This window comes from Gopherus flavomarginatus, chromosome 1 (assembly GCF_025201925.1).
Source record: "Gopherus flavomarginatus isolate rGopFla2 chromosome 1, rGopFla2.mat.asm, whole genome shotgun sequence".
In the NCBI taxonomy this organism is placed as follows: domain Eukaryota; kingdom Metazoa; phylum Chordata; order Testudines; family Testudinidae; genus Gopherus; species Gopherus flavomarginatus.
In genome coordinates this window covers 166,815,923-166,835,872 of record NC_066617.1, presented here as the reverse complement: position 1 = coordinate 166,835,872, position 19,950 = coordinate 166,815,923, and the positions used below count along the sequence as shown (strand labels likewise).

The window sequence follows — 19,950 nt, the reverse complement described above, 5'->3', positions numbered from 1 at the left end:
AGAGCTGCAGCTGACTGATAGTTCCTCTAGTCTCACAACCATTTCAGTGACAATTTCTAGTGCTCCAGCATAATTGGAGTCTGTTCTAAAAGATCCAAGTATTATTTTGGATGTATAATCCCGTATTATTCATAATCCCATTTGGCTTTCATGCACGCTACCCTTCCAAAGTTAAACCTTCTTCCTGTAGTTTAATTATTTCATGAGACAAAGTTAGTGAAACAAAAGTTCTGGATTTTTCTTTGAAATGGAAATAATAATATTAGAAATGGTACACAACTTTCCACGTTTAAAGGTGAAGGCTGCCTCTTGCCTATGTTGAAAATTTGTTAAACTGCATTGATGAATAACTGGCTGCTTTTTGAAAAATAGAATAAAAAATAAAGCCCAAAATCACTGGCATTGCTTTTCATGTGAAGCTTTTCACATAACTCTGCTTGTTCACAAGCCAAATGCAAAATTCAGGAAATCAGAATATTGGTAATTGGTAATGTTTTGAAGTGGAGTTTTGAAAAAATGTTGTGTGTGTGTGTGTGTGTGTGTTTCAAACATCAAGCTGTAGAACATAACATTAAGGGAGCTTCGCCTTAATTTATTTGAGATTTCCCCCCCTACTATGGCAGGCAATTGCTTAGAGATCTTGATGGCAACATCACTTGGCAAACATTTTGGACTGTGCTCAACATTTGACATCACACTCCTTTAGGGTTTTCCACATAAAATGAGTTCTCCAAAGAAAACAAAGAAATAGGGATTTAATCTGAAATCTAGTAATATATCCTCTAATGTGTTATTAGTCACCTCAATAATTCCCTCCTCCTCCCTTGACAGATATTACTAAATGCTACAGATAATAGTAGTAAACCTTTTACAGTCTTTTTATTATTATTATTATTATTTATTATTCCTAAAGGTTCTTAATCCTACATTTATTCCCCCCCCCTTTTTTTTTAACAAGGATTGTGCAGTTTAGCTTGCTGTCTGTGCACACTTCCACTGATTTGGGTATAGCTGATGACAGTTTGTTTCATTTAGTATCTTGGGTTATTGTGCCCAGGCCCTTGGAAGTGAATTTCTCTTGATTTTTGAGAGAAGTGTGCGTGTTTGGGAAGAAGGGTGTAGACCAAAACATTGTACGTTTTGTGTGCTGGCTCTTGATATATCAAGATTTTACAATATGTTGGTTGGAGAGAAAGCCCACTGTGTGTCTCCTGGGGACCCTGTTCTTTCTTCTTTGCCTCCTGTGTCCATGTCCCTCTACATCTGTTTATATTTATCTATGAATAATATAATTTTTCTTCTGTTATGTGTATAGCATTTATTTGTAATCGCAGTTCCATACATATGGCTTTGTCCTTGGTAGAAAGCCTGGATGCTGTCTGTGATAGACCTGAATGAGAGAGGTGCAGCAGCAGGAAGGGTGAAAGTAGTGAACAGTGCCAAAATACATGAAACATGATGTTATACAGGCGAAGCAGAGGAAGAATTATCTATGCATCATGTGAGTTTAGAATAGGCTTGACGTTCTCACACCCAAACATTTCCATCTGGAAGCTGTTCCTAAGCAAAAGGAAATAGAGACAATATTCTCATATATTCTGGAGTAGCTGTCCAGGGAATAGGATACGTTACTCAATTATTTTTTCGTGTATCTTTTGGGGATATGTTCGGGTTAATTGCTGTTTCAAAGAGCCGGGACATTTTAAAAGTTATTTTTTAAAGACAGTAAATGACATCAAACTCTTTTAATCCTTCCTTTGTGAGAGTCAGGGCAAAATCTTCATACTGTGCTTATGCAGGATGTTTGTGGCAATTCAGAGTTGCATTTTAGAAAGAAAGTTTTGTTTTGATACCATTGCAGGTCTGAAAGTGTTGAAGGGCTTTCTCCTAATTTTCAAAGCTCTTAATTTCCTCTCTGCTTTTTCAACCTTGTCTCTGTTCCTTTCAGTCTGTCCATATCTCTTCTGGATACTTCCTTTGTCTCCTTCCCCTACTCCAGACTGCATGCCTGCTTTCAAATTCGTACTATTCCTGATACTGACCTCCTTCAAAAACTTTGAAAGATGCACCAGTTCTATGCTGCATATAGCTTATAATGTGCTCACACTTTTCTGTGATTTGTAGTATAATGTCCTTGTTATAATATTAAACTGTAAGTTGCTTGGGATGAGAATCTGTTAACTTATTGGCACACTTCACCTGCTGTACAGAGTTGTGTACACTGGTGGTTTGTATATACATTATTTTCAAAGCATTTTGGTTTGGAGATATTTTCTGATCTTAGACTTAATGCAGAACAAGAAAGTAGAAAGCTACTTAGAAGTAATTTTCGAATTAAGTAACATTTTGTTATCAAATGTAAAGCAACCTTACCTTTCTCGTTCTTGTTCCAGTAAATTTGTAAATTCATCACTTTTTTCCATATACTCTGTATGCTTCCTTTTCTCATCCTCTAGCTCGTACAGAGTCTGTCTGTGTGATTTTTCTGCCATCAAAAGCTGCTCCAGCATTCGTTTGTGAGTTTCTTTCTGTTTCTTAACAAGTTTGTCAATCTGCAAAAGAAACAAAAACTCTTGCAGTGCTGTAAATTTTTTACTTGCTTTATTTGTCCACCCCAAATTATGCTAAATTCTTGCTTAGTCATCAATATTATCTTTAGAGAGACATTTTAAAGTACTACAGGCCCAAAGTTTAACCTAATAGAAAATAGAATTCATAACCTGATGGCCAAAATTTTTGGAATCTACTTGGAAAGCATTATTTAACTCCCCTTCATTGTCGAGAAATTTTAAAATAAATTAAGGTTTTATTCTGTGAGACTCTCAACTATGTTGTGTTCAACAACTAGCTCCTTAGCAGCTATTAACATTTACTGTTCCCAGAGCTGTGCTCATATTGTCGATAATTCGGCGGAGGAACAGATGTCTTGGCATAAGGTGCTCTCTGCTTTAGGTAGGAGCTGGGTTTTTTTTGTTAAGTAAAAATAGCCATCTTAATTTCAGCTCCAATTTAAATATTACTAAGCACCAATACAGTGTTTTCCATTGGACCCTTTACAAACAATAACTAATTATTTTTCACAACATCCTTGTGAGGTAGGTGCCTATATCAAAAAGTGACTTCTGTCATGGTCCTCTAGCAAATGTATGGTAAAGCCAGGATTGGAACTCCATTTCTGGCTCTGTCCTACATTCATTCCACTTAGCTGCACTTCCTCCTGGGTGTGGAATTTACAAAATTTGGTGTTTATCTTACAAAAAAACCTGATGGACGAATGCTACTTTTAAACAACGAGGAGTTATTTTCATTATGTGACAGGATTGTTTGAAAGTAAAGTGTATGCTTTTTAGAAACATAAGCCTACATTTTCACAAGTAATTAGTGATTTGGCTTGCATCAATCTGTAAGTGCCCAACTTGAGACACCTTAAATGGGTATGACTTCCAGAGTGTAGGCATGCAGCACTTTCTGTAAATCAGGCCCCTTTTAAAGGTGTCTTATTCTTAAACCTCAATAGTCACTTTTAAAAAATTTAGGCCACATATTTTAATTTTCCTAAACAGCTTAAAAATTTATTTTGCCATTGGCATAACTAGAGTGTTATTTTATTAAGTGATACTTTATTAAGCTGAATGTTGTTTCTCAAAAATACCTGCGAATGCTTGATAGCTTTTAAAATTCAGTTCCCCTAAAAATGTGCACGAATATGTGTGCAAAACTGGGAATAAAGGGTTGGATTTTGAACTTATGAGCCATTGATCTCGTTAGTGACAGTATGAGGAGGGATTGTTCAGCAGCCAGAGAAACTAGGAGGAATTATGAATCTTTGTCCCATTGTTACTTCTCAGAAGGTTGTCATTGTTCTTGTGTTGACTCAGTCATGTTAATTTCCTTTTTTTGGACAGGTAAGTCTGCGGTATAAGGCTAGGGTCTTCTTTTAACCACATTCAGTTTTAGTAGGTCATGACTGTTTTTTAGTATTTACTCTGTTAACAGGAAAAAAATTCAGAAATCGTCAATGTCGGTAAAGCAAGCCCAGTTCTAGCTTTCAGTTGCTTCATCTTTCTGCATCTTTTCCCCATAAGGCACTTCATTGGCCCATAGAAATGCTGGAGGCCTCAGTTTCTCCTTGCCGCCACTCATTACAAAGAATTTAATACCAAAGAGCATTATGGGTCATTGTCAGTTCATGCTCATTCAAAGTTCTCCCAAGATGAGAGATGATGGAAAATGGAAGGACTATACCTCTACACTTCTGTTTAGAGTATAACATGAGTTCCTTGGATGAGCAAATGTTCTTTGTTCTTCCCCTGTGGGTCCCAGTATCTTCCCTAGTACCTGATCCAGATTATTTGTAAGCTTTCTGCAGGCTGTCTTTCCTCCTCTTTAATCATTGTTGACTTATTTGGTGATGCTGACAGTGACAAACTCAGAAGCATTTATTTATTAATATAGCATTTGTGTATTTGCCGACTCAAGCAATAGCATTCTTAGTGGCCAAGTGGAGCTTCCGGCTTTTGGTTAGTGGAAACTCCTTGACAATGTGTATCATTGTTTGATCTGCAGGCAGCTGCAGTTTGTTTTGAAGACCCCAATGGTGCTGATTGGCTGCACAGAGGCCTTACTCCGTCCAGAATCAGTTCAGAAAGGGCCCCTGATGACATGGCAGGTCAAAGCCAGGCGGGCGAGCAGTAGAGTCTGTGATGAGGAACTGATTGGTGGTTGGTGTTAAAGCACCAGTCTTCCTGTCACAGGGACTCCGCTGTCATGTCCTGGCTTGGCAGCCTCAGTCACAGTGGGTGTCATGATGAAAGATGTGTGGCTTCTGGGCTAAATGGGTCATTGAACAAGGGCAAGTGTGGGTTGGCACGTACCTTCTGAAGCAGCTTGCCAGCTGCAATCTCCCCCCGATGTAAGGGGGAGCAACGTGGCTCAGAACTGGAAGCCATGGCAGATGAGTCAGTCAGAGAGTTCCTGTGATGATACACATTGTTGAGCTGAGTTGCATATCAAGTTTGGTGTGTGCTGACCAACTCCTTACTGATGCACAGTACTCTGCTATTGAGTATGAGATGGCAAGGACTGAGGTCCTTAGGGTTGAAGCATCTGTTCCCCAAAAAGAGCCTGTTAATTTGCTGAGAAGGTTGTTGCATGTCTTGACCTTTGCTCAGGTGGCTATTGTATGTCAGTGTTTGGTTGAGGGTCACACCCTCGATATGCGGGGTATGCTTCATGCTTCAACCTCTGGCCATTCATTATGATGTTTAGTTCTCTTTTAGCATTGGCATGGTGGAGGTGGAATGTGCTAGGGACAGTCTTGCTGGTGCTAGGCTGAAGGCACCAAGTCTTGCAGTAGTCGAACAGCTTTGTAGCATCGTCACTCAGGGTCTTCTCGAGCTTGGAGAAAGTCTGAGCCTGTAGCCTGCAGCAAATGTTGTCGGCATAAATGAACTTCCATGACTGGGTGGATGATAGATCATTGATGTATAGCTAGAACATGATTGGGGCTAGAACAGACCCCTGGGATAACCCATTCATCTGTTTTTTCCAAGCACTTGTTTTCTCACCTGCATACACTCTGGACCATCTGTCTCGGAGTAGCAGTTCGATGGCATCAGTAACCCATGGAGGGAGGACTCTCTTGATATTTTAACAAGTAAACCCGTGTGCCACACCATGTGGTATGTTGCAGTGAGGTCAAGGAAAATAGTGCCTGTTTTCAAGGTTTCTTTGAAAACTGTTTTGAATGAATGTGGTTAGGGAAGTATTTGGTCACATGTGCTTCGACCTTATCGAAAGCCTGCTTGCTTGAGATTCAAGGTGTTTTGTACCTCTGGTGGTGGTTGCTGTAAAATTAGATGCTCTAGAACCTTGAGCCACGTAGAAAGCAGCGCGTAGAGTGGTGTCTGGGTTTTACTAGGTGGTGGTTTTGGGAGGCCAATGACTTTTAACATGCGCCAGGTTTTTGTCCATCTTTCTTCATTGGTGACTCTTGTGAAGAATTGAGCCAGATAAGAGCAGGCACGTGGGCCAAGATTTTTTAGGAACTCTGGAAGGACATTGTCATTGCCAGCAGCAGTGCCAGACTTGAAGTTATCTAGAATTCTGTCCAGCTCTGGAACTGTGAATGGTTCAGGGTAAGCTCTGGATTTATGTTGCCTTGGGAATACTCTCCACTTGCTCTGGACTCAAATCTTCACTTCTTTTTCCAAGGGTTTCTTTCCCACGTAAAGCAGGTTCCTGGCTACTTGGTTAGCACTCACAGATGATCAGCTTGGTGTTGGTGGTCGCTGGGCAACTCCAAGGTAACAAAGTAAACTCCAGTATTGCTGGCTGGAATGAGTAAAGTCCAGGTTCTTCGGTTTTTTTCTCTCATCTGGCTTGGTGAGCATAGCTCAAAACTTTGATTAAGTGGTTGGCCATGTCCAGGTGACCAGGTGACTCACACTGCTTGAGTAGAGCAGCACATGCCTCTTCAAGGCAGGAGATGTACACAGGGCAATATCCGTGTGGAATAGCTCTGGTGGCTGCTTTGTAGATGGCTCTACAGAAATGCCCATAAGCCTGCTCTGTTGGGATATGGAGGGGTGGTATTTTTACAGTATCTGTCCCAGTGCCTGGCTGTATTTCTCTCAGCTGGCTTTGTGCAGGTTCCATTGGTGATGCTTTGTGCTTGTGATGATTGGTAGCAGTATGATGGCTACTGAAGTCTCCAACATAAACAGCTGTAAGCTTGGAAGGATCTGTTGACCCCAACTAATGCTAGGAGGCTCATAGATGTTTGCTGCCTGAAATGTGCTGATCTTGATGACATCGCAGTATTCGGAGGATGACACATGGACCATATCTGCAATAGTAGCCCAAACGTATTGGCAATCTGAAGCATTGGCAGGACTGTGAACTTCAAGTTGATGACATTCCAAACAGAAAAGATTATTTTTCATATGGGTTTCTTCATATTTGTCTTCTTCCTTCTTATTTTGGAAATATCCCTTCCTGTCTTTTCTTGACACGCTTTATTGGTTGAGGGAAAGTTCTCTGTGTAGTCACGATGCAAGTAAATTCAAGTTCCATTTCAATCAAAACTAAGAATGAGAAGAACTCATCCAGTTCCATATATGTCAGTTTCAGCTCTTCTCTGAAGTGGCAAAAGACCTTTTATTATTACAGTGGCTTGGATTTGTGCCTGATTAAGGGAAACATAAAATGGAACAGCTCCTCCCTGGCCTGCATCATTCAGTCAGGACTGGAAGTCCTTTGACCAAGAAAGTCTTGACTTGCTGGGCTGAAAGGGAGTCTCTCTGAGCTGGGGAAAATGTTTTCTTATTTGAAACCTAGATATGGTGGTTCTCCCAATAACCAAGACTTCATCTTTTGCAGCACGTTTGGCTGGATTCTGCCATGAGTTCCAGGGACTGAAGTGAGTTGGATTGAAAGATCAGCCTACAGCCCTTATTTTGTCCTCTTTCCTATTTACTATGGTGCTTTTTCTGATCGGAGTGACACTCTTCTTTGTATGTAGCTTATTATCTATGATTTGTATGGTACTTTGGCGCTAGATGACAAGCATGGTAACGTTTTTTTTTAACTTGAGGTTGATGGTTCCAAGCAGGCCATTAGGATGTTCTTGAGATCTCCCTCTTACTTACACAAAAATGTATCGGAGGAGTATAAAGTAGAGGACTCTCTTATCCAAGTATTTACTTTCTAAAGAATTTAGTTAGAGAAGACTTGTAAATAAAAAGAATTCTCAGTCCCTTTATATGTGGGGAGGGTTCTGAGTTACTACAGAGAATTCTTTCCCATGTGTCTGGCTGGTGGGTCTTGCCCACATGCTCAGTGTCTAACTGTTCTCCATATTTGAGGTTGGGAAGGACATTTCCCCCAGGTCTGATTGGCAGAAGCCCTGGCGGTTTTATGTCTTCCTCTGTAGCATAGGGCACAGGTCACTTGCTGGTTTGAACTAGAGTAAAATGTTAGAATCTCTATAACTTGAAGTCTTTAAATCAAGATTGGAGGGCTTTTGTAACTCAGCCAGAAGTTAGGAGTCTATTGAAGGAATGGAAGATGAGTTTTGTGGCCTACAATGTGCAGGAGATCAGAGTAGACGATCATGATGTTCCCTTCGGGCCTTAAGGTCTATATATGTCAGAGAGAGCATGGAGACAGTCTGCTATGGCCCTCTTGTTTATTAGTCAGGATATAAGAATGTTTTAGTGCTAAACTTTATCCAAAACCCATAAAAATACTCTCTTCCTGGATTAGTTTGCCCAGCCATAGTGGATGGGTGGTAGATTTCCCCAGTCAGCATGGTCTCTTCTTTGTTGAATAATTCAACTTAATCAGAAAACTCCCCAACCTCTGTGGTCCAACCCATTCCTGTGTATCTATTGTGCACAGTCCAGCCTTCTCAGTGCTCTCTTCTGCTTTGCAAACAGCTACAGTTATAGCCCTTCCCCAAAACACATGTGCAAAATTATAGCAAGACTGAGCTGAAGTTAACCCCTTGTTCACTGGGGAGCAAGTAGAACTGGTGGGGGAAAAGAAGAAAGTTCAATTATTTTTAAACCTCCCCCTTTTATGTAAAAAGATAGGAATTCCAAAAACGGAAATATTTTGACCAGCTCTCTTGTTGGTCAAAAAACAGAGGAAAATTTTTCTGAACATTGATTTGAAATATTTCACAATTTTTTTAGATATTGTAATATTTCAAAATTTGTAAAAAATAAAATCAAAATCTAACCAGCTCTAGAAGCAAATGTTCTATGTCCCATTACACAGTGTCTGCATCAAACTGCTATAACTTTGCTCCACACATTGTTAAAGTTCATGCAGTCTCCTGCTCTCAGATGAGATGGCTCTGAGGTGGCTTTCAGGCAGATAATATAAAAGTTGGCTATAAATAAGCATGGACGAGACCCTCACTTTGGCTCAGCTGACAATTTAGTGGACTTGCTGAGCATGCTTCAGTAAGTGGTGAGTTTCTCCTGATGACATTAGTGGAGTCACAGACAGTGATATAAGGGAATGCAGGAAAATAGGCCATGACAGGAGGTGTGAGGCTTGAGATGTGTTGGGGGTGTGTATCTGTGGGGACAGGGAGGAAGGAAGCCAGAAGCTAAGAGATCCATATGGCCATTGCTTCAAAAATGTGTATATGATTCCAATAGGGTGGAAATTGATATCTTAGAAAACTTAATGAAACTTCTTGGCTTACATTTCATTAAAACCAAACATAAAGGAATAGCTGGTTTCCCAGCATATAAATAACTGTTGGAGGTGCATGCCCAGGGTAGTCACTCTGATATAAATAAATGGTATTAACAAGCAGAAAATATTCCTGTTTGTGATTCTTGGTGTGACGGACATGGGAGCTCCCTATAGTATTTTATCAATATTATATGTTCTATCTGTTTGGAATTCCATTGTGGTGTTTGCTGTAATTACAGGAAGTTTATTAAAGCAGTGATTACTTGTATGTATGCAGGGAAGTGGACAAAAAATTTGCATTGTTCCATTCACTGATACTTAATGGACAATGCAGATGTCATTCACTTGGAAGTTTTGCCTCTGGCCTTACTGAGATCAACAGCCTGGGTGTAACCTGGTGGGAGAGGGGGCAGCAGCAGGCAGGAAACTGGAACAAAGAATTTGGTGTGGATAAAAGGACAATTCCTGTAGAAGAGGGGAGAGTGAGGCAGGGACTCTGGGGAGCAGACTGAACCTCAGTCCCCAGAAGGTAAAGGTGATAACTAGCCTTGCCTAAGCCTCTAGATAGGACAGATAGATGTACAGACTGTTTAGGAGGTTTTGTTTAACAAAATACTCTCTTGTTATGCTTTGATTGTACTGTTGAGAGCAAACAATACTCTGTTCTGAAAAGGCCTTTAGGGTCACTGTGTTCACAGCTTGTAACAGCTTCTAAAAGGAAGTTTTGTAGGTAGCTGAGCCCAGAGTGACTGAGCAATCATGGTTGGTACATGGAGTGCTGTAGCCAGAGGACAAGGTCTCAGAGTGGGAGAATTGTGGAATTCTGTTCGATGGAGCAGCCAGGAGTGGAAATTTGGGTGGGTCTGACTTTCAGGTGGATGAGCAATGACAAATTGTACTAGCTCAGCTACTCCTCCGATGTCACGCCCTCTCCCTGTCCCTCGTGCCGCAGATACAAGGCTTCACCTGCCAAGTGGGGCACATGCATGGGGCAGCTCAGAAGATGGCCAGGCAGAGCTGCTGGAGCATAACTTTCTGAAGGGCAGGTGCAAAGCTCCATCCTGGATCTCAGGTGCCTCAGTGACGCTCTGGGCTGCTGTGACAGTATCACACCCTGCTAAGATCAGGGTGAGCCTGGAAGCTAAGTGGGTGAGCCGTGGCCATGCCTCTGATTCTGCTTTGAAAGAGGTATAGGCACAGGGCTTGTCACCTGGTGGGGTGCACTCTAAGACACTAGGGAAGAAGAGTGAAAGGTAAAGATATCCCTAAACTATCATACTTGGTATCTACAACTCTAGGATTGGACAGATGTGAACTGCAATCCCAGTAAAAACACTGGATGTGAGAATTCTAAATAGGCATGCTTTCTCCCCAAACTCTCTGGCCAAATGTTGCATCTGCAAAAAATAGGCTTTATATACAGTCTCTGACTAAAGACCCAGAGAGTGCTAACAAGCAGCCCTGTAATGTCCACTAAAAATATAATTACAAAGTCTTAATTAAATGATCTGTTGTTCTCTAATTTGTTCTTGCTAGCTGTGTTTTTTGCTAGATCTAACACTTGGACATACTGTACAATACAATGGAAAATGTGAGAGGCTAGTTCTTGCATAACGATGAATAGTTTCACAAGCTAGAAGGTCACAAGAATTTAATCATTTAGAAATATTTTACCACCCACTGGTATCTAAAATCAAAACAGAATAGCATGCCTCATATCTGTTGTGCTGGAGCTGGATTCCTAAACTTTTTCTCTAGGCTGTTTTGTGTGTAGTGGCACTATGCCAGTATAAAATCTGAGAGAGTTGCTTTTCTTTATATAAATCCAATGTTCAGAGAATGAATAAATTAATTAATAATGCCACTGTTAGAGTATGTGTGTGTGAATAATCTTTGGTTTAAAATTCTATATGATGAAACACTGTGCAGAGAGAGATTTGGGTCTTTCTGAATACATATTGGCATTTTCCCCCTCCCTTTCAACAGTTTGAGCCAAATATTTATTTAGACAAAATATACTTGTCCTAGCTACCAAGTTTCCAGCACTGATGTTACTTTTTGCCCCCGTGACTGTAATCCATGGGCACTGCCTGCCTTCTCCTATGGGCATTTGAAATTTGTAGCCAAAATGTGCAAGGTGATAGAGATGCCATTGAATGTGCTCTGTTTAATAGGTGATAAGAGTGCATTCTTCTCTCAGCTGATTGGCATTGGACTTGAACAGATGGATTAAAACTTGATTGGGGCTAGATTGATGCAAGACATTAGCCGTTCCCCCACCCCACCCCACCCAGCGTGATGGACAAATCTCAGTTTAGGACCCTTTGGAGTCTGACCAGAAAGGAAGGTGATGGCAAATATCTGAGCTTCAGAGAATGAGGTCCAAAACAGCTGATCTACAGCTAATTTACCAGTGGCCATTGGGAGTTCTAAGTCTGAAGTGGCTTGTTAATGATAGGGATATTAAAATAGAAAAAGAGATGAGACCGTTAATCCTCCTATCCCTGTCTTTAAAAAAATAAATTCAAAGTTGGGAAAAGGGATTCCATCTGGCAGTTGCCTCCAGTATGTTCGGTGCATTTCCTCTTATCTGTCAGACATGTGGCAACCAATCTGAAGTCAGGTTTATCCGTGGCCCTATAGCAGGCAAAGTAGACAGACATGGCAGGCAAATGAATCACATGTGACAGGTGTTATTCACATTTCTTAAAGCACTACTGGAAGACACTCCGATACTACGGTGATGAGGGAAGTACAAAAAACGAATATAGAGTAGAATAGAGTTATCCCCAAATTGTTCTCTTGCCTCTCAGAGGCAGCTGCAGTTGGTACAGTCCCTTCAAAGTGTCACCCCCTCCCTCAAGCCTTTAAGGCTCCAGAGCCCTAATGGAGCAGAAGAAAAAAGATGGCTCTCTGAGGGAAGGAGGGCAGAAAATACCACTCCTGTATGAGCATGTTCTGTGTAGAGTCCCCCGCCTCTCCCTGCCATCCTGTTGCAGTAATAGCAAGTTCAGATGGGATCAGGCTTGCTCCTGGCTCCTAATGTATGCAGCTCCTTGCCACTACCAGAGATAGAAGGAGAATGTACCATCCAGTAAAACCTAGCAAATTCAGACTCATAGGGGGAGTCCTGGGATAGGCAACACTCAGCTACTCCCTGTCCTAATTTGATTTATCTGGAGAGGGCTTCCACCCAAGGTCAGAGACTGGATCAGCCAATTGTTCATGGCTTCCCTACTGTCCCCAGTAGGGTATTTCTTCTCTCTCCCTAACCCGAGAATCTCCCAAAGGAGACCCTCTTTCTGCATATTCTTAAGCCACCACCTCAGTAATTGCGCAGGACTTCTTTTCTGGCTGTGAGCCAAAATAGCCACCTGCTCACTTTTTATCTCATATTGGGAGTCTCTGGAGGAAGAAGAGTTGGACCTGTACTCTGAGCCTTCAGATCTCTTCTGAGAATCCTGGAGTCTCTGTGGAGGAATGGGTTTAGTTATTCTCCCATCCCACTAAAAACCTGAAGATTTCTGCAATAGAGTCTAATGACCAAGAGGATGAGGCTTGTTTGCCCATCTTTTCTGTAGGGAGAATCATCGGACCAGGCTCTTCCTTGTTCATGGTAGGTTGCTAGGCCCCTGGTTCCCTTCCTTCTTGCCCCAAGAACCTGCAAAGAATCTTGTGACTGAATCATGCCTTTCATGATCTGTGACTGGCCCACACAAATGTGGGCTCAGCAGTAGCATCTCATTCCAAACCCTCAGATCAGTTCCTGGAGTCTATCATTTCCTTCTGTGATCATCTTGATCATAAAGTGGATAATATAGTCAGGAAAACCTGCCAGCTAGCAGACTGTGACCACTTCCATCTGCAGCTTCTACACCTCCAGGGTAGCTATTTCATATGTAAGACAACATTCCTTGATCAATAGAAATCTTCCATGTGCCTTGCTGAGGTTTTTCAGCCTCGTCAGCATTGATCTGAGGTCCATCCATCTTGGAACTTACATCCTCAGTTCATGGGCTGTGTCTCACAGTTTTTCTAGATTCACCCTCTGGGGAACAGTCTCATCATAGCTTAATTTCCTCGCTTTCCTCTAACATCCTAGACTTCATTCTGAAAGAGGTCTCCAAGAAGAGAACCTCTCTGCCTGACATGAGAGAGTTGTTTGAGAAGTGCAGCTCTAGCCAGGGCAAGTAACATTCCTTTTGTGAGCTGGAATTGAAGTCCGAAATCTTTTCTGGCCAGTTCAAGACCAGTCCTTTCTGATTACTCCTATCCTGCCTCATCCACCTTTGTCTCTCCCTCCTCACCCCTGCAAAAACCATCTCCCTGTTCTTTTCTCCAATGTTTACCTCAGCCTACCCTCACCAGAAAGTACATAGGAGTCTCTCACACCTATCCTCTGTCCCTCCTAAACATCACCCCTCTCTCCTTTCATCCCAATGAAAATAAGCTACATCCTGTATATAAACTACATCCTGTGTAAAAATTACAACATGTTCTTGATCATGGATCAGTGTTGTAGCATGTCTGGTGAAGACGTGCTATAGCGACAGGAGAGCACTCTCTCATCAGCATAATTACTCCACCTCAATGAGAGGCAGAAGCTATGTCAGTGGGAGAGCTTCTCCTGCTGACTTAGCATGGTATAGACACAACGTTAAGTCGATGTAACGTACATTGCTCAGGTGGGTTGCTTTTTAACACCCCTGAGCAATATAAGTTACATCAACTTGAGCGGTAGTTTAGACAAGCCCTAAGATGCTCTGAGATCAATCAGATTGCATGAGAATCCTCAAACTCTTCCTGGTTAAAAGGCCAAGTTCCCTTCCCCTACAGTCTCTCTTGAAATCTGTTCATGGAGCGAGAAAGCAGTGTATTTTTCTTGCCCTTAGGTATACTCTTAATCGGACTTAACATTTGAGTCAGGTCACAGTTTAACCTGAATTTGGGCATTCTGCACTTTGCCCCTTGAAGGTGTTGATCCACATCATAAAACTGTGTCATAGTTGTCAAGATTGGGAGAAAATGCTCAAGAGAAGCCAGAACAGCAGGCATTTTGCAGGTCAGGGCTGAGGTATATTGCCAGAGCTACATGAGGAAGTTCATAGAGCCCTTTTCCCCACAGTGTGGTTGTTCCTCACTTCTCATACATATGTACAAAAAGCAAGCAAAAATACTAAATTTATCCCTAAAACGTAAAATGAACACCATTTGTCAGTCCTTTGGTTTATTGAAATGTATGGTGTACCAGGTATCTGTATCATTTTTGCCATGCTCAGAATGTTTACCTCTGTCTTTGTAATTGCTAAGTCCAGTGATGTTAAAAGATCCTTTTAGTGCCATTAAGTGTTAGAAGGAAAAAACTGTGCCTAACTGCACTTAGTTTTTAAACTTCTTTTGACTGTTTTTCAAATAATTTCTATGCATACTCAAAGTATCTATGACATAATACCACGGTGTTCTAAAATAAATTAACTTCTGCAAATTAACTTTCTGTTTTAAATTATAGCTAGAGATTTTAACCTTTGAGCTCCTGAAATGAGTCCTGACCTTTTGGCTGACACTATTTTCTGTGAAATGAACTTTGTATCCTGGGGTATGTTTCTGTTACAGAGCCTGGAAAACATTTGGTTTTGTTCATTACTTTTTTTTTTTTAATAACAGTAATCTATAATGAGCACTAAAATCATGTTTATCGGAATGAAAGGGGAGACATTCAAGAATTTATTTGGATTAAGTGATATAAAGAGATTTTTATGTAAGTGATATACACTGGGGGTCACAATTTAAAATCAGAGAAATGTAGTTCAGAAAGGACAACTTCTGTTGCTTAATTATCAGTTTTGCATTTCTGCCTTGATGAAGTCTGTAACCTTCAGTAATTTTAATAAACGGTAAAAAGCCAGATCCTACAGTTCTTGTGCACCCATAACTTCCATTGGGAGCGTAGAACATGCAGGGACTCAGGATTGAGCCCTTAGAACCAAATTCACACCTGGCACAAGCAGAGAAATTCCCATGAAGCTAATGGAGATGTCTGCTTGCACCAGATGTTAATTTGGTCCTCCACAAAGCAAACTGATGCATTAAACAACATAGTTATTAGGCTAATTTTTAAAGGTAGACATTAACAATACTTACTACAACTTCCCTCCTCTCTCCCGGTGAAGTAAATAAGTTTAGAATCATAGGACTGGAAGGGACCTTGAGAGGTCATCTGGTCCAGTCCCCTACAGTCATGGCAGGACTAAGTACTATCTAGACCATTCCTGACAGGTGTTTGTCTAACCTGCTCTTAAAAATCTCCAATGATGGAGATTCCACAACCTCCCCCTACAGAATTTATTCCAGTGGAATTTATTCCACCGAGACAGTTAGGAAGTTTTTCCTAATGTCCAATTTAACCCTCTCTTGCTGCATTTTTAGGTCGTTGCTTCTTGTCCTCTCCTCAGAGGTTAAGAAGAAAAATTCTTCTCCCTCCTCCTGGTAACAACCCTTTATGTACTGTGACAAAGTTCCTCCTCTACCTTAGTGGGTCCTGCACTTATTGGCAGATTTGCTCACCTCAGTGATCTCCCCCACAGTCTGGATCAGCTTCTCCTGTGTCTGATCAGGAGTTGGGAGGTTTGGGGGAAACCTGGGCCTGCCCTCTACTCCGGGTTCCAGCCCAGGGCCCTATGGATTTGCAGTTGTCTATAGTGCCTCTTATAACAGCTGTGTGACAGCTACACCTCCCTGGGCTACTTCCCCAAGGCCTCCTCCAAACACCTTCTTTATTCTCACCACAGGACCTTCCTCCTGGTGTCTGATAACGCTTGTACTCCTTAGTCCTCTAGCAGCACACCCTCTCAGTCACAGCTCCTTGTGTCTCTTACTCCCAGCTCCTCACACGCACTTCCTCTCCTCTGGCTCCTCCCCATCTGACTGGAGAGAGCTCCTTTTAAAACCCAGGAGCCCTGATTAGCCTGCCTTGAGTGGCTGCAGGTGTTCTAATCAGCCTGTCTGCCTTAATTGGTTCTAGCAAGTTCCTGACTACTCTAGTGCAGACCCTGGTCTGGTCACTCAGGGAACAGAAAACTACTCACCCAGTGACCAGTATATTTGCCCTCTACCAGACTTCTGCACCCCACTGGCCTGGGTCTGTCACAGTACTTGAAAACTGTTATCACGTCCCCTCTCAGTCTTCTCTTTTCTAGACTAAACAAACCCAATTTTTTCCATCTTCCCTTGTAGGTCATGTTTTCTTGACCTTTAATCATTTTTATTGCTCTTCTCTGGACTCTCGCCAGTTTGTCCACATCCTTCCTGAAACATGGCTCCCAGAACTGGACACAATACTCCAGTTGAGGCCTAATCAGCTCACAGTAGAGCAGAAGAAAAGCTTCTCGTGTCTTGCTTACAACACTCCTGCTAATACATCCCAGAATGATGTTTGGTTTTTTTGCAACAGCATTACACTGTTGACTTGTATTTAGCTTGTGGTCCACTATGACCCCCAGATACCTTTCCGCAGTACTCCTTTCCGCAGTACTCCTTCCTAGGCAGTCATTTCTCATTTTGTATGTGTGCGACTGATTGTTCCTTCCGAAGTGAAATACTTTGCATTTGTCCGTATTGAATTTCATCCTATTTACTGCCTAACATTTCTCCAGTTTGTCCAGATCATTTTGAATTTTAATCCTATCCTCCAAAGCACTTGCAACCCCTCCCACTTTGGTATCATCCGCAAGCTTTATAAGTGTATGCCATTATCTAAATCATTGATGAAGATATTGAATAGAACCAGACCTAGAACTGATCCCTGCGAGACCCCACTCGTATGCCCTCCCAGCAGGAGGAGTATGAGGAAAACAAACCTTGTGGGCTAAATGTATTGACTGCAATGGAGTTTCACCTGTTAAATTTTGCCCAGAGAGATTGAATTACTTCTCCAGGGTCATGTACTGAACTGGTGTGGGAGCCAGGATTAGAATGTCTTGGGTCTTTGCTGCTTGCTAAATCAATTAGATCATGATGCCTTGTAATTTACAGCAAAAGTGTATTCTGTACTTTGGTCTACTACCTGGTAGTCCATATGGAATGTGCAGTCTGAGAGCAATATCCTTCTCCCACTGAAGTCAATGGGACTTCTGCTATTCAATTTGAATGCAATATGGTTTGTCCCTGTGTGTGTGTATTGAATAATACTATGCATACCTCTCCCATAGGCTTTTCATATATATCCTCTTGCCATTGTGCAGCCTTGGTTTGTATAGCATCTCGCTGGAGCGCCTCTAATACCTTTTTTGGAGTAACAAAGCCATATTGTGCTTCAAGCAAAGCCAGGTCAATTTTTTCAGCCTTAAGAACTCCTATGACTTCATCTTGAGCCTGCAGAAACACAAAGAATTCCAGTGAACTAGTTTTATGTATTGGTATGCTCAGTGAGTAGCTTCTACATTAACATTTGGCTATAGTTGTTAAAGTGCTTTACATTATATGTTAAGTACCCTTGAGATAATTGGTAAAGTGAACACTTTAAAATTGTAAGAGAAATATTGGTCTTTGTATTTTCAAAATCCTATGCTATATATGTGTGTGTATATATATATATATATATATATATATATATATATATATATGAGCTTTTTAGGTACACTTTCTCTGATACTCAATATTTTGTTAAAAGTAGATTATGTAACTCAATTTTTGTATGAACACATACTTTTCATTGTACAAGAATTTAGAACAAAATGTCATTTCAGGTATTGGCATCTATTTTTAGATTTACATGTAATTTTTAATGTACTTTGGGAAGCCAAGAAGCTTAGCATTCTCTGTTCACACAGGGTACAAAGGCAGCATTTGTTGTTTAAACTGACTTGGAGGTAGTCAGCTTCTATTGTTACATGTACATGTTTGTGCATTGAAGCTAGTGAGGTACATGGTGCAGAGGATGTGACCTTTTACAACATGCATTCCAAAAGCATGCAATAATGGCAGCTCTTTAAAACAAGATTAATTGTCCTTAAAGCTGGCAGAAGTGTGTGTGTGTGTGTGTGTGTGTGTGAGAGAGAGAGAGAGAAATATTATGTATAGGGGAGTGTGTGTGTGTGAAATATATAAGGCCAAGATTTTCAAAAGCAACTTATAATATTAGGGTCCTCAATCCTGGGTGCCCCCTCAAGGCACTTTAAAGGATGTTGAGTTACAGAAAGTGCAGAGCCCTGCTTTGTGAAAACCAGGCCTCTTTAAGATCCCTCAGGTTGCCCACCCAAAAATCTACTCATTTTTTAGAATCTTGGCTGCATATGTGTACATTATACACTCTGTCTATGTAATTGTATGTATTTTTCTTTATATATAGCATAATTGCCAACATTATTTTTAAGAGTAGAGTGTTAATTTGCTTACGTAGTAGTGTGTTTGCATATGTTCTGGGACAAAACAGCAGGCACATGTGCCTTTTATAAAGTTACTGTGTACCAAAGTCTATTGTGGAAACATATTGCTTTTATTTCTGGGGAGCCTACAGTATTTGATAGGTACCAAGATATAGGTATCTAAAACAAATAAAAGCAAATACCATGTAATTTTTAAAAATAAGTTCCTACTTCTTCATGGTGACAAATGTTAAGAAGCTGGAGGGGAAGGAATGCCTGTTAATACTAACTCTGAAAATGTCAAAAGGAAACGCAGATAGTCAAGTCACTTAAAATAATTCTATACTAGGATTTCTAGAAAAAATTGGCAATGACCTTTTCAGGCTGTACCCTCAATATTGCTAACTCTCATGACTTTATCATGAGTGTCATACTATTTGCTTTTATTAAAGCTCCAGCCCCTGGAGTCATGAGAGTCTAATGAAGTAACAGTTTAAAAAAAAGGTGTCTAACTCTTTTGGAGGTGGAGAAAAGCTGAAAAAGTGACTCAAGTAATCTCTTCTTGGAAAACAGAAGGTAAATAAAAGACACAAGATTTATCATTTTTAAAAATCTAATTTTTAAGATAATCTCATGATTTTGGGGGATTGAATCATAATTTTGGAAGGCTTGGAATTGGTAGTACCGTGTATTGGCAAATCAGGAATCTAAAAAATTGCATTCCTACTTTTTTTCAGCAAAAATATTTTCTCTGATCTACAGGAACAACATACAAATTATGCAGTGGCCCCAGTATGTTCATATTTTTAATAGCAGCAAAGAGTCCTGTGACACATTATAAACTAACACACGTATTGGAGCATGAGCTTTCATGGGTGAATACCCACTTAGTCGGATGCATGCACGAAGTGGGTATTCACCCACAAAAGCTCATGCTCCAATACTGTAACAGTCTGTTAGTCTGTAAGTGCCACAGGACTCTTTGCTGCTTTTACAGATCCAGACTAACACGGCTCCCCCTCTGATACATATTTTTAATGTAAACCATTTCAATTTTAAATATACTGAGAAAGTTGGACTCTTTTTTTAACTAGAGAGAGATGTATTTGCTTTGAACTGTGTTTTCAGAGAGAGTGTTTGGGAAATTTGGGTCTTGATCTAAATCTAGAGAGAAGGCAGGGAAACAGGTGATGACTTTGAAAAAGTTTAACACCACAGCATTTTTCTTAACACACACATCACTCTTGGGTTTTGGGCCTAGTATTGGCAGAGGGGGGAAAGGGTTGCTAGGAATTTCCCTGTGGAAAGGGCCAAAATAACATATTCTACAATTAACAGTAGATTTGGGAGCGTGCGCATGTGTGTCTATGTTCAACTG

General features: G+C 40.9%; 2 protein-coding genes across 3 annotated transcripts in view; one reads left to right on the top strand and one right to left on the bottom strand.

The window, feature by feature from the left end:
- CMSS1 (cms1 ribosomal small subunit homolog) overlaps positions 1–19,950 on the top strand; it is a 385,528-nt gene that overhangs the window by 126,579 nt on the left and 238,999 nt on the right. The window lies entirely within an intron of this gene.
- The window catches only part of FILIP1L (filamin A interacting protein 1 like), a 320,082-nt gene that overhangs the window by 116,581 nt on the left and 183,551 nt on the right, over positions 1–19,950 (bottom strand). For both annotated transcript variants that reach the window (XM_050956860.1, XM_050956870.1), the window contains 2 exons: positions 17,407–17,580; positions 2,374–2,552 (listed from right to left, as the gene is read on the bottom strand). In XM_050956860.1, coding sequence (XP_050812817.1) covers positions 2,374–2,552; positions 17,407–17,580 — 353 coding nt within the window. The remainder of the gene's footprint in view (positions 1–2,373; positions 2,553–17,406; positions 17,581–19,950) is intronic.